Source organism: Protomyctophum parallelum, assembly GCF_964188405.1.
Source record: "Protomyctophum parallelum genome assembly, chromosome: 5".
Taxonomy (NCBI): Eukaryota; Metazoa; Chordata; class Actinopteri; order Myctophiformes; family Myctophidae; genus Protomyctophum; species Protomyctophum parallelum.
The window spans coordinates 32,720,839-32,737,029 of record NC_139702.1 but is presented as its reverse complement, the minus strand read 5'-3'; the positions used below and the strand labels follow the sequence as shown (position 1 = coordinate 32,737,029).

Genomic DNA, 16,191 nt, shown 5'->3' with positions numbered 1-16,191 from the left:
TGATTCCCTGCTTTCATATGACATGAAAAAACGAAAATTAAAAAAAAATCACATTATTATGTCTGAGGCTGGCCTCTTTTGCTCTTCCTTGGACCTACCTGTGGATAAGGACAAGTGAGCAAGTGAGTCCGAATTTTCCTTTGCTCTTCCTCGTATTGCAAGGCTTTTCACAGTTTTTTCTTTTATTTCTTTTATTTTTTATTATTCCACCGTTTTTTTTCTTTTACAGTCTGTCGTGGGTGTGACGTTACCCTTACTGCGTGACGTTCACGTGATGTGAGACGTGTGTGAGACAGTCACGTGATCATAACAGGGCAACATGGCGGACGTCGATGCAGCAAAATCTCTGATCGGTCTTCTAAATGGGATTGCTCAAAGTGTCTATTACAATAATACGGAAATCACCGAAGATCTGTTGAAAAATGAACTATATCCAGACCTCCCGCAGGAAGAGTTCTACGCCTTGTACGAGAAGATGAAAGGCCTTATAAAGGTACATCATGTAGTATTCCTGCTGTCTTTCACCGCACACAACATTATATATTATACAATACACTATAACGTCTGAGTCTGACCTATAAATTAGCACTGAGACTGTCTAAGCAGGTGTATTTGGTATTACTGAACATGTACTCTGTGACTGTGTGTTTGTCTGATGATGTCACAGTGAGTTTGAAACAAGACAACAAACAGTGTGTTGTCTGGGTTTGTTGTCACATTGACTCACATATAGTGGGAAGTGGCCTCTAGGAGAGCGGAGAGGGCAACGTGCAATGAATTGATTGCTGTAGCCTATCCCAAGTTTGGTATTGCATTAGGACACTCACTGACTCCTATAACTCATAACAAATGGGTTCCATTTGTACTCTCTCAGAGTTGCAGTTGCAGTTTGGTTCCTATTTCACTTAACTGGGGACCCTGGAACTCCCCTCAAGGACCCCTGGACATTGAGAACCACTGGTATAATGAAATGGCACACAGTGGCTATGATATACTGAGAATCAGAGGATACATTTTCAAGTTCAAGCTAACATTACATCTCCAAGACATCACTTTCCAGTTCACGCTCAATGTGTCATTTGACACATTGAGCTGCTTGGAGTTAAGTTAAGTTGCTCTCATAACATGACACGGGTCAGACGCATGACTTTAATTTGTGTTTTATAAGATCACTATTATTAGCTACTGTATATTATCTTCTCTTGGTCTTATTTTTTCCAGCAGGTGGCAGCACTAATACATCCTATCAGTATCAGTATACCGAGGCGAAAAAGAAATATATTTAGTATACTTTTTTAAAGTATACTAAATGTACTTATTTGTACTTGAAACTATTTGAATTCAAATTGTGCTATTTTGAAACTACTTAAGTTGTACTTTTTATACTTAAGTTGCACTTAAGATGTGCTAAAACATATCTTAAATATATTTTTTCTATACTTTTTAACCCTTTTGTGACCAAAAAAAATAGTGTTAAATTGAAAATATACTTCCAGTATCCCAAGTATACTTTTGAAAAGCATACTTAAATTATATTTATAGTGTATTTTCGAATATATCGAGTGTATATCAAGTATTAAATAAACGCATTTAAAATATACTACCAATGTGTTAATAGAATAACATTATGAACTAATGTGCTTAAAATATACTTTGTTATCTCGAATACACTATCAGATCTACTTAAACATATCTTAAATATATTTTTTCTATACTTTCTAACCCTTTTGTGACCAAAAAATAGTGTTAAATTGAAAATATACTTCCAGTATCCCAAGTATACTTTTTCCGATGAGTGAAAAGCATACTTATATTATATTTATAGTGTATTTTATAGTGTATTATAAGTGTATATCAATTATTAAATAAATACATTTAAAATATACTACCAATGTGTTAATATAATAACATTACAAACTAATGTGCTTAAAATATATTTGATAGTATACTTGAAACTAATACAAGTATACTTCAAATTAATGACTTTTATACTCCAAATAAAATTTAAGCATTATATATAATATATATGCAAATAATATATCGTTGCCTTAGTTTATCTGTTCTTATCTTTGTACCACTGCCTTCTCCTGATTTGACACTGCGTTACTGTCCTATTGTTGCTGTTTTGTTTTGCTTTTGTTTTTATTATCTTTTTTGCTCTGTAAAGCACTTTGAGCTACATTTATGTATGAAAGGTGCTATATAAATAAAGTTTATTATTATTATTATTATTATATGCAAATGTATACTTTTCCAAACTATATATATATTATATATATACTTCGGAAAAGTATACATTTGCATATATTTGCATATATAACTCTTAATTGGAGCAACCATGTTACTATACATATGAATGGGAAAAGGGGAGAGAGACTGACCAAACCAACAGACATTTAGATTCATGGTTTTACTAACAAATCACATAAAACAACATAAATCACCAAATAACTCCACAACAAAACCCTAAACACAGGCCCAGGCCGTAGCGTAACGGTCTGGGCACCGGACTGGTGATCCAGTCGCGGTGTGCCGCGGGTTCGACTCCCGGACCCGACACGGCCTTTACCGCATGTCATCCCCCCATCTCTCTCCCGTTTCCTGTCAGCCTACTTTCTATCCCTTAAAAAATCAATAAAGGCGTAAGCCGCAAAAAAATATCTTAAAAAAAAAAAAAAAAACCCTAAACACAATGACCCATAACATAACTCCAGTATACATTCTAATATTCAAATAATAACACAAATAAGAACAATAACACACGGTCCTTGGCGCCCCAGTGTATGCTGGGAAATGGACTTCCTCTAGCCACTCCCATTTCACCTGCCAGTATTTATAGCACATTAGTACTTAATATACTTAAACTTAATATACTGAAAGTTTATACTTGTATTGTATTTATAATGTATTAAAAATACAATCTACGAATATATTTACTTAAAATATGCTAAGAGTGCATTTAAAAAATACAATCTACAAATATATTTTTAATTATTATATTAAAGTACATCTTACAATAAATGCATGTTCAGATTAACTTGCTATGAATATATTGCTAATGGACTTAAAATATAATAATCACAAATGTATTTTTTATTATTATATTAAAGTACATCTTACAATAAATGCATGTTCAGGAGAACTTGCTATGAATATATTGCTAATGGACTTAAAATATAATAATCACAAATGTATTTTTAATTATTATATTAAAGTACATCTTACAATAAATGCATGTTCAGGAGAACTTGCTATGAATTGAATATATTGCTAATGGACTTAAAATATAATAATCACAAATTTATTTTTAATTATTATATTAAAGTACATCTTACAATAAATGCATGTTCAGGAGAACTTGCTATGAATATATTGCTAATGGACTTAAAATATAATAATCACAAATGTATTTTTAATTATTATATTAAAGTACATCTTACAATAAATGCATGTTCAGGAGAACTTGCTATGAATATATTGCTAATGGACTTAAAATATAATAATCACAAATGTATTTTTAATTATTATATTAAAGTACATCTTACAATAAATGCATGTTCAGGAGAACTTGCTATGAATATATTGCTAATGGACTTAAAATATAATAATCACAAATGTATTTTTAATTATTATTTTAAAGTACATCTTACAATAAATGCATGTTCAGGAGAACTTGCTATGAATTGAATATATTGCTAATGGACTTAAAATATAATAATCACAAATGTATTTTTAATTATTATATTAAAGTACATCTTACAATAAATGCATGTTCAGGAGAACTTGCTATGAATATATTGCTAATGGACTTAAAATATAATAATCACAAATGTATTTTTAATTATTATATTAAAGTACATCTTACAATAAATGCATGTTCAGGAGAACTTGCTATGAATATATTGCTAATGGACTTAAAATATAATAATCACAAATGTATTTTTAATTATTATATTAAAGTACATCTTACAATAAATGCATGTTCAGGAGAACTTGCTATGAATATATTGCTAATGGACTTAAAATATAATAATCACAAATGTATTTTTAATTATTATATTAAAGTACATCTTACAATAAATGCATGTTCAGGAGAACTTGCTATGAATATATTGCTAATGGACTTAAAATATAATAATCACAAATGTATTTTTAATTATTATATTAAAGTACATCTTACAATAAATGCATGTTCAGGAGAACTTGCTATGAATATATTGCTAATGGACTTAAAATATAATAATCACAAATGTATTTTTAATTATTATTTTAAAGTACATCTTACAATAAATGCATGTTCAGGAGAACTTGCTATGAATATATTGCTAATGGACTTAAAATATAATAATCACCAATATATTTTTAATTATTATAATTAAAGTACATCTTACAATAAATGCATGTTCAGGAGAACTTGTTGTGAATATATTGATAAAGTACTTAAAATATAATCATCACAAATGTATTTGTGATTATATGTATTTAAGTTATAAAATGAATGCACTCATGAAAAGCATATTTTCATACTATTTGAAATATATTTCTCATTTAGTACACTTATCACAAATGTGCTAAATCACAAATTAATTTATGTTCACTTATATTATATTTAGCAAAAATGTACTATTAATATGATTAGAGACACTACAAGTATACATTTAACATACTTTCTGTGCTAAAAGTGTACTTAAGTATGGAATAAATATATTTATTTTTCGCCTGGGTAGCTATGATCACAGGTGTCTCACAGAATTGTTGATAACAAAGTGTCATTTGATTTCCTATTCTTTCAGTACAATGGTTTACTATTTTAGTTCTTACTTGGATGGTAGTAGCAAGATTTATTTAGACTTACTATGTTACTATGCTAAACATTTCCCCCTTAATCAAATACGATCATGCATACACAATGCCACACTTCTGTCCCTCTCCATCTCCTAGTCCATTGCCGTGGCAGACATGGATCACGAGCAGCTCGAGGCCTTCCTTACAGCCCAGACCAGGAAGCAGGGTGGCGGGGCGGTGAGCAGCGAACAGGCCGCTGCCCTCTCTCGCTTCTGGAAGAGCCAGCGGAGCCGCGTGAGGGAGAGCCTGCTGGGACAGAGCCGCTGGGAGCCAGGCCTCAGGGGTCTGTCCTGGAGAGTAGACCTGCAGACGGCGGCCAGCAGGGGCGAGACGGCTAACAGCAGCCCTGTGGCGTTGGTGGAACTGGAACTAGGCAGGGCTGACCAGGTGAGTTAACTGTGTACACTTCCAGTAAGCTAATTTAGCACCTCCATTTCCCATGTTTTGTACTTAAATATTTAACTTATATATTTGATTAAGCTGTAACCTTTCCCAAATTTGGAGTCATACTGTATGACTTGACGAGATCCACATTGGAGAAACGCCATTCCAATATGGATCTCGAGATGCATGATTCGATATTTTGGGAAAGATTTAGAAAACTACAATGAACTGATAAATAGGTCAAAAGTAAAGGGTCCGAAACTCCAAATATGCTGCATGGGTAGTGTACTCATAGCCTGGTTAATAAACCAGACTAATATCGCACGGACCGCGGGATATTAGTCTGGGGAGGCTCAGCTTGGATTTCATTTCCAGGGGAACGGGTTGAAACATTTTCTCTTTGACGCAATTGGTCAGAGCTACTGTCAGTCAAAGGTCTCAAGCATTGAAAGTCACTGTACCAAAGCCCGCCCATATTGCATACCGTGTCCCGATTGGCCGCCCCATTTCTCTGGTGTAGGAAATGGGCGTACAATTGAGCCTCTCCAGACCGGCTGATTCGGTCTGGTTTATTAACCAGGCTAGTGTACTCAAACCATAGAAGTCTAAAATAAATGTAATCAAATCAAGCATACACCATAGTACTATGGACCATAAATTAGGCTTAATCATCATACACCATTACTGTACATACTGTAGGTGGCATACACAGTACACACCCATGCCCATGGCACCATATCAGATAACACAGCAAGGTGTCATAAAATTCAGCTCAGACACGCCCAATATACAATAGAGCACACATGTTTTTCCCTGGTTTGACCACAGTTACAGTATCTTGGGCCATGGGCCCTCAAATAGATACTGTATTCACTGTATGCCAGACAGTGAATTGTTTTATGCAGAGATGACATAATGTCTATTGTGATGTCCATGTCAAATAATTAAACTAAATGAAACAGTGGAAAATTATTGAACCACTATTTTATATTTCGTCATACTGCTGTGTCCAGTGGCAAACGAGATTGTAGATATGCCAGGTTGAAAGTGTTTAACACATTGCGATTGACTGTATCTAGAATGTTGTGTTTATATAGTAAAATAGAGGATGTTTCCTGCTGCTCTGAATGTTGTGCTATTACCATGTGGTATTTGGCATATCCTATTTGATCTGCTGTCTCTAGAATGACAATGAGATGCTGGAGCCAGTAGTACACACAGGGTAGAGAGGATCAGGAAAGCCATGTCCTGCAACAGTGAGTCAGTATGACAACTCCTCATGAACCTGAGACGTGTCCCAATGAAAGAAACACAAATTCTTAGTGTTTGCTACTATACGCTAGTGATAAGAAGAATGGGACTGATAAGAGAGAAATGTAGTTTTTTGACAATTGAGAGAAGGCAAACAGAAATAGAAATTGTAACGTTCCAATGTTCAATGCAAGAAACACAATGAAATCGTTAATCGCAATTATTTGTGACAATTCATCGTCATTTGTAATGGTGACAGCCCTAGACCTGGTGGCATCATGTATGTCAGATTGTCCCCCAGAGTGTTTTTCCTACTTTGTCATGGTGTCAGGGACGACCCAGATCTGATTCTGAGCTCTCCTATGGCGCTGCCTATCGGATCAGAATACAAGTCCACCCACACCCATAGCAACCTATACACAGTACTGCTGTGGATTATACTGTACCTATAATGGCTGATTAGTTGGTGATTATCTCATGAATGTGGTTTTCATGTTTTCTACGTCAAGATTAAATATTATTATTTTTGCTGAATTTAATTTGATTGATTGTGGGTTTTTTAAACCACTTTGGACTAGATTACAGCTTTATCCTATTGGGGGCAGGTTGGCTGCTTTCATTAGCAATTTTACATTGTTTTACTTGGTTTTAAAATTGGATAGTACAGACTGGAAACTGGGAGCAGTGTGGGCCGGGGGAAGGACATGCAACAGGGGTCAATTGAACCGGGGAAAGCTCGTTATGATTACAGTATGTGGCCGGTGTACTATCCACTCAACCATTACATCACTAGAATACATCTGTAGTGTTCAAGGTTTGGTGAACGAGATCCTTGTGCAGATACACACTTGTCTTACACAGCAGGAAATATAGTTCTTCAAACTGTTGTTTTTGTCATGAGTATGTCCACTTAGCTCAAAGCTCAACATGGTGGTAACCAGGCAACAGGTGTTGAAGAAAAGGATCCCTGCGAGACATCCATTGTTTAGGACAATCGGAGGAATAAAGCAGGTGGATGGAGGCCGGGGGGCAGTGTATGTCATGTCAGTGTCACAGAGATGTCACTGAACTCCACTTCATGCATATTTAAGTAGAATGTAAAGCACAGGTCACATGTTATTGTCACGGACATGGAGAGAGATGAATAGAGCTCTGTGCACGGTGCTCTGCTCACTAGATTGCACCGTTACGTCACGCAATCCCTAGCGTCCCTATTCTCCGTATTCGGAGGCGAAAAATATCAGACCGACAAGCTCGCAACGTGTTGAGATTGATGTAACAAATCTACAAGGTAGATTTGTTATTTTGGGGTAGAGGTAACTCTTGGGGTTCAACAAAGTATATAGGGTTTTAAGTCGTTAAGCTCTATATATACTTCATCATATGACGAAGAGTGAAAATAGCTGCTTCACACAACGTGTCGAATCCTTGCACCTTGTGAGCTTGTAGGTCTGCATGCTATTTGTATTTTATTGTGTGAAATATTTTGGAAAATTGTGGAAATATTTGCCAAAAATGAAAATAGTTACACTATGATGATCTCTGCCACCAGCCAATTGCTACTAAATACTAGTTATCGCTTTGAAGGCAGTAGGTTTGTTAGTGGTCGTTCTTGCCACTGTTCTAGTAGCAACTACATTGAATTTAGTTTTAGATGTTTCATGATTTATCAGACTCATTAGTGTGAAATCATTGAATGTCCAGCAACATAAAACTACAACATAAAACTACTTCTCACAGAAATGGCTGTGAGAATACCATGGTTTCGTTCAAACAATGGTTAACTTATGAGAGCTATAACTAAATCACAGTTTAAGCACTAGAGGTTCGGCTCTCACACCTGTATCGATGAGCTCCATATATGGAGCTGACTGATTTGTTTTGCCAGGAGGGAATATTGGGGTTAGACATTGGGAACTCCTTATATGGTTATGGCTAATACGCTATTTGTTTAATGTGTTTAATTCGCCGTTTTTTTATAATTAAAAAGAAAGAGCGGATTTGTCGCGGACCTGGTGACGAGGCCGGAAATCAAGCGATGCTCTGGGCTGCTAGGGCTTCTGGGAAAATGAGTTCAATTCAAGTGAACAGGGGTTTGTTTGGACTACAACATGCTGTGCAGGCTGTTTTCGTTTTGCATCATAATGGCGGCATGTTTTTCTCTTCATCAACAAACCATGGGACCAGATTTTCGTCGATTAAAGCTGCAAATACTTCGGCGTATGCCAGAGCAAGACACCGAACACCATGATGGCTTTATTATTAAATGCTTTAAAATGCAATAATAATGTACCGGTAATGTAATCCTCTTTTGCAGGACTCAGAGTTTGTGTGTCTGGAGTTTGATGAGGCCAAGATCAACCAGGTTCTGAAAAAGATGAGCAACATTCAAGAGAGCATAGACAGCATTGCTCACCGCAGCTAGTTGTGTGTGTGTGTGTGTGTGTGTGTGTGTGTGTGTGTGTGTGTGTGTGTGTGTGTGTGTGTGCGTGTGCGTGCGTGCTCTTGCTCTCTTTGTACTGTAACTTCCTTCAATGTCATAATGATGTAATGACTTCCTGTCCAGGTTGGACTATTTCCTTTTCTTCTCCAGTATTGGTTTCAAAACAATACATTCATACATGCATTAAAGCCTTAAAGACCTACGTTCACCGGACAACACACTTGTATCTCCTATAGATCAGACTATATCATTCAAATGCATTACCGGTAATATGTGTATCATACTGTATATGACTGCTATCCATTCCTATCCACATATGTTCCTTTGCACAGAACCACTTGATTTTGTTCATGTAAGAGATTGTAATACTGCCTGAGCAGGCAGCATTTCACAGACGCTCTCTGTCTATTCATCCAATCATTTTTCTAGGGTTCCGTTTACAGCATGCAATGTAATTTATTTTACAGGCATATAGAGTAGTCACACATGCTTGCAAGTAATAAAATACAGTGAATGACATTTTCACATATCGTTGTTGTTGGGCGGAAACCTTGTACAACTATGTGTACCCCCAAAGCTGTTACCTTTTAGGAAATGGGGTAAAAAAAATAACCTGTCTTCCAATGGAAGACCCTAACCCTAAAATCCACAGACAGACGTTCACAAAGTTTAAATAGGGCATTCGTTAAAGTGTAACTATGTAACTTCTTTTATAAATATAGATATATAAAATATTTTTTATGAATACATTGAAATTTTGTCCAATCTGTATGGTAGAGTATGACACGTTTACTGCCAGCATTGATTCAGTCTGTAGTCCCTTCCCTGCCACCAGATACAAAATGAACAGGAAGCTAAATCAGCTAAAGCTAATCTGGCTACCGTTTTTTAATAAGTCATCAGAAGCGTTAGCCATGGTTCATGACTCTCGTATTCAGAGTCATGAAGTAACTGCATCCTGTTTTTGGCGCTCGCTGCATTTACAAAATTTCCGTATATATAAACATTCGGAATTCAAATATAAAGTACTCACAATTTGTCCCACGGGTGTTAGTTAGTTGCAGCTGCAGCGATTAGAATTTCTGCATCCCGCGTTGTTTAATAAAAAGCATTTTTATCCGAGCTGTTATTTTGCCATTGGCTTTCAACTACTGGCTTTCAACTACGCGCCCCTATCGGTCGGGAGGAGGGTGGCACTCGGTGTGTTCGATATAGGTACGCTGACCGCCCTGCCAATACAGACTAATAGGCGAGTGCGCTCCCGGTGTGCAACTGTGAATTTCCCAAACGAACCCCGTTTGAAAAAAGTAGCCGGGGCGCTCGGATAAAAATTATTTTTATTAATGAATTCGGGATGCAGCAATTCTAATCGCTGGCGCTGCTACTAACTAACACCCGTGGGACAAATTGTGAGTACTTTATATTTGAAATCTGAATGTTTATATATACGGAAATCTTGTAAATGCAGCGAGCGCCAAAAACAGGGCTAAGTTTCTGCATGACTGTCATGATAATCATCATCATCATCAGTCATGTTTCAGGGCTACAGAAGCGTTAATATTGTAACTGTGAGGTAGCAACGATTTAGTAATGAGCCGCTAACATCCCGGTTTTGATCCAACACCTGAATCTGAGAAATGATTCTGAGAAAATATGGTTTTAAGATCGCGGTTATAATGGCAGTGGATGAGCGGGAATCAGTTGACGGACCACAGCCGAGGTGAGTGTAGCCATGGTTCATGACTCTCGTATTCATACGAGAGTCATGAAGAAACTGCACCCTGTTTTTGGCACTCGCTACATTTACAACTTTTCCGTATATATAAACATTCGGAATTCAAATATAAAGTACTCACAATTTGTCCCACGGGTGTTGGTTAGTTACAGCACCAGCGATTAGAATTTCTGCATCCCGCGTTGTTTAATAAAAAGCATTTTTATCCGAGCTGTTATTTTGCCATTGGCTTTCAACTACGCGCCCCTATCGGTCGGGAGTAGGGTGGCACTCGGTGTGTTCGATATAGGTACGCTGACCGCCCTGCCAATACAGACTAAGAGGCGAGTGCGCTCCCGGTGTGCAACTGTGGATTTCCCAAACGAACCCCGTTTGAAAAAAGTAGCCGGGGAGCTCGGATAAAAATGCTTTTTATTAAACAACGTGGGATGCAGCAATTCTAATCGCTGGTGCTGCTACTAACTAACACCCGTGGGACAAATTGTGAGTACTTTATATTTTAAATCTGAATGTTTATATATACGGAAATCTTGTAAATTCAGCGAGCGCCAAAAACAGGGTGCAGTTACTGCATGACTGTCATGATAATCATCATGGCAGTCATGTTTCAGGTGAGTGTTATCTAGCGACGGGGCCGCTGCTAGACGGTAGATGAATAAAATAAAAAAAGTTGTCAAAGTCGTCGTCAGCAGGGAGAGCCATTGGGAGAAAAGTCGTAAAAGTCTCCTTCGGGGGGTCCAGACGGGAGGCATACTATCATCCGACAGAGCATTGCTCCGAAGGAGCAATGCTCCGAGGTGCGCTGCGGGTCGGGAGAGGGTTGCAGTTAGGTTTAGGTGTCAGACGTCTATCCGACATACCAACAGTCATTAGTCCAACAACACCGTCGCTCCCGACATGCGCTGCAGGTTCAAACTAACCCGTGCTGCACATAAAAAATCACCTGTGGCTCCTGACATGTGCTGCAGGTTAAAACTAACCCATTAAAAATCACCTGTGGCGTCCACATGCGGTTAGGGTTAGGTTAGTGTTCGGGGTAGGGTGTCGGACTAATGTGTGTCGGACTGTTCGTAAGTCGGACCAAAGGCCAGCACCTCTTCGGCAGTCTGGGGTGGTTGTATTTTGTCTCCCTGCTCTTCTGTTGAGACTGTGATTAGATTGTGTCAAAGATTGTTGTCTCACTTAGACACAGGATCTGACACAAATTTTGACCTAATGGTCAAGATTAAATGTATCCTCTGAGCAAGCAGGCAGGCTCTATTAGCTCAATTGTAAAAATGTCAGCACTGTGCAGGAAACCAGCTTCAAATCTGGGGTAGAGGAGGAAAGTTACATAGTGCTTCTAATGAAAAAAAGGTTTCAGCCCCACAGCAACAATATTCTTCTTTCTGCACTTTGTTGTACTGGAATTCATCTTGTATTTATTGTCCATGTCCAGGCACCAACACAGTAGTCTTTTCCACTTAGTACACAGTGACATATTGAAACAATATATATATACGATTATTGTGCACAAATGTTGCTCCTCATGAGTAAAGCCAAGGCAACAGTTTAGTTAATGAAAAACTTGATTTTGATACTAAAACCCAAAAGTTGCATTGTTTTCTCCTATTTTCTGACATTTATCAATTGAATGAAAAGCTACAGGCAGGTATGACATTATGACATAATTCAGTTTGTTTCTGAGAAGGAGTAAAGTTAACACGCTAGTTAAAAATGAGGTCCATGGCATCTATAAAGGGCTTTGTCTCTGGTACACCAAGGGTTCTCAAACGTTTCAGGCCACGACCTCCAAAAAGAATATTTGAACTGGGGAACTTAGAATTGTAGCCATTACATTTTGTTTGACTCTGTAAATAGTGTGAAAACAACCAAACTACCAAGCGTGGCTGTTTTCACAATGTTTGCCTCTTTCTTAACTTGTGCAGATATCTTGTGTAAATATACACTTACAGTATACTGTTTGTATACTGTAGTGTAGAGTGAGATGACAATGCTGTTGCACAGTACGCTAATCATCTAATCACCCCAGTTTGGGAACCAATGCAGTACTTCACTTCAAAGCCTCCTGTCCTTGTGCAGTATGCTCAGGAAACCATTACCTCAACCTTTCTCCTCCCAAAAGAAAATATTTATAATTCATGTTTATGTTGACAAGTGGTTTCTGTCATCTATGAGCCTTAATCGAGTTGTACTTTGGAAGAGTCAAAGCATTTTCATGCTGTTTTTATTATTAAAGTATTGTAATAAATCATGAGTATGACCCATTGTCTCTATATCTTTTTCTTTGCCTGTTATGATCATTTGAACTTTCCAAGCTATGCTGAATTCATTGCATACAGTGGTAAATGTTTTGAATCAGGCAATGCTGACTGACATATGGGCTGTATTTTGCGTGTCTTAAGTACCAGGTCTTATTCCCTAACTTGAGTAAACTAAAGACCTGGAGGCGTGATCAATGACATTTGGCTATTCTGAGTGGCCAAAGAGCATTGATCACGCCTCCAGGTCTTTAGTTTACTCAAGTTAGGGAATAAGACCTGGTACTTAAGACACGCAAAATACAGCCCATAGGGTGTTAAATGGGTGGAGCCTGGCTGGCATAGGGTGGTGAATGGGGAGGCTGAGCTGTTTGCATGGCGAGATTAACACTCAGTGTTTTGTTAAGTAAATGTTCCACCCGTCAGTTCAGTACTACTGTAGCAAGAAGTGTAGCGGAAAGTAACCTCAATTTACATTGACATTGACATTTACATTGACATTGTGGAAAAGGTGCATGTTAGTTTTTCTTTGGCCTACTGGCAGTTGGCATACACGGCAAGTTAATCTATGTCGACAGCTCAGACAGCTGCATAAGTGCCCAGTGCTTACCTGTGTAATTATTAGAACATCAGCAGGATCTGATGTTGATTAGAGGCTTGACCAGAACCGCATACATCCCAGAAATAATAAGCTGTTATTAACACAATACTGAATTTCCTGGGAGTAATTATATGGCAGTTCAGCGTTAGCCTATACTGTAGTACCTTTGTGACATGAAGTGCCATTAACATGAAGTTAAATTATGACACCACATAAAAATAAAATATTATTTCTTCTGAATTCTTTCTTTCATATCAGGACATTCTAATGGTCATTAGATTAGAGCAGTAACCCACCAATCTCCCAGACTCCCTCCAGGGGTTCAGAGTTTGTATGAATCATGAATGTATAATTATGTTCAGGATGTGCGATGATTTACGATTCTGTGCCTAATTGCCAGGTACATACTGTAACTCGGACAGCGCTGAGTCGTCTGAAGGTGACTCCACAGTCCACAGCGGTCAGAACGGTGACTCGTCTGCGGTGCCTCTTGTGGCTCAAGTCACCTTCCGGTGGTGAAGCCGAGTGCATTACCACTATACATACCAGTATAGGCTATACCTATTTTGTCCATATCTTGATTTCCAGCAAGACTCTGTTTCGAGTCACGACCATTAGAGATGTGATGCAAAGTTTCTCTTCTGTTTGACTATGTGGATATTGTCCACACCATCTAGGTGTCAAGCAGGCCTATAGATTTCACGTTGTGGTGGCTGGTTCTCTAGAAGAGGCCCCCCTGTCAGGTGTAAAGGAGCGAATTGGACACTCATGGAAGCATGAGTTCAAGTCCTTTGCTCTCCCCAGGTTGGCGGAGGGTGTGTAGAGCCCAGGATCACATTAGATAATTGACACAAGGGTAAACAATGGGTTACAAAATCGTGGGATAAACATTATATTGAAAAAAAAAATAGAAGAGGCCAGAATGGGAAGCTTTGTGTAATCCCCAAATAGCTTCACACCACTATAGCACAACCAGTGACCAAGGCTTCCATTCCATAAGACCTGTCATAACCAGTATTAACCACAGTCACTTTATTAACTATACTGTAAATCTACATTTATCTTGAAATGCCCACAGCGGTAACACAGTAATCTAAACTAAAGATCTTACATGAAGTTCAAGTTGAAGTTTATTGTCTTAAATATATTTACAGGTTTACAAACGTCAATAACTAAATAGTGTCCCTGGAGCAAACAAAGCAATGCAAAGATATAACAATAAAATCAGCTAATTTAAAAGTTCACTTAAAACTAAGTGTAGATTATCAACCCTTTGAAAACAAAACGCCTGCAGGCTCGAGTCCGAGGCTAGTAGAATCCCAATCTGGGAACCCATCAACAAAAAAAGAGAAGAAAACATATCTGTCTTGAGAGATATATGTATAACACAAACGCAGACGACCAGAGGCACTGCAGTTTATTCTTCATCAACATATTTCAACACATTGGCATGGAACAGAGAACACAGGGGAAATGAGGACACTAGGTGAATGAGCAACCTATATGAACACACAGGATAGCTGAGGTGGAGAGGATCGTTGGAGTGGCCGGAGGAGAGAGACAGAAAGAGAGAATGAAAAAGAGAGCAAAGATTGAGAGCAGAGCGAGAGATAAGACAGAGAGAATCGAGAACACTGGAATAATGTCCAAGGACTGGAGAATGTGGCCAGACTCCAAAGTGGCCAGGGCTGCTGTTGAAGAGGGCTTGTGGGGCCAGAGGAGCAGACCATGACATAAAGTGCAATAAACCAAATAAGAATATTGAACCAATTAATGGAAAGTATGAAAAAGTGCTTCGGCAAAAACCTCCTAAATCACTTGAGCTGGATGTTTTTCATTTTCTGAAATATGAACATTTTGGACACTAGAGCACCCTCTTATTGGAACTTTTTGTGAGTCGCTTACATCTTCGTGCATGCACTGAGTAGAGATCCCAATTTATGATTAATTCCAGAGAGTATGAGTTTGAGAGGATTATTTGATGGAAGGAGTAGGTAGGCCAAGGTTAAATGGAACATAAGTTTGTGTGTGTGTGTGTGTGTGTGTGTGTGTGTGTGTGTGTGTGTGTGTGTGTGTGTGTGTGTGTGTGTGTGTGTGTGTGTGTGTGTGTGTGTGTGTGTGTGTGTGTGTGTGTGTGTGTGTGTGTGTGTGTGTGCGCGCGCGTGGGCGTGTGTATAAAACAGACAGTGGGAGAGGGAAAGAGATGTGTGTTAAAAAGAGATAAGAGGCTGAGATGTGTGTGTGTGTGAGAGAGAGAGAGAGAGAGAGAGAGAGAGAGAGAGTTTTTGTTGTGTGCAATACATTCAGCATTGTGAGTAACCAACTGAGCAATAGACGGCTGAAAGTTTTTTTTTTTAGCAGTCTAGGCTTTATAGGTTGTTAATGGTATGGTCACATTATGCCAATAATGAAAATTGCTCAACATACTGTATGCTTTAGTTAGTATCCAGCACTGACCGGCGCAGTTTCTACGCTGGGGACCCATACTCAACATTTATAACACTAAACTTTGGTGTAGGGTGTAGGCCGCCGCCTACTCAACATGCCTGGGTTGGTTCATATTCTGGCAAGTGGACTGTAAGTAAAAGTAAAATTTCCACCAGCATAAAAACTAAAGGAGATACATATAGCGGCCCCTGAGGCATGCTACGTCAACTACAAGGAGGATCGA

The 16,191-nt window shown here is 38.2% G+C and overlaps 1 protein-coding gene across 1 annotated transcript; it reads left to right on the top strand.

Moving 5' to 3' along the window:
• Positions 1-319: 319 nt before the first annotated feature.
• commd1 (copper metabolism (Murr1) domain containing 1) lies at positions 320-9,768 on the top strand (the record flags this gene model as incomplete). The annotated part of the gene is made up of 3 exons (XM_083764594.1): positions 320-493; positions 4,942-5,232; positions 8,798-9,768. The coding sequence occupies 3 exons, from the start codon at positions 320-322 to the stop codon at positions 8,903-8,905; spliced, it is 573 nt and encodes a 190-aa protein (XP_083620720.1). The 3' UTR covers positions 8,906-9,768.
• Between the last annotated feature and the right edge of the window lie 6,423 nt (positions 9,769-16,191).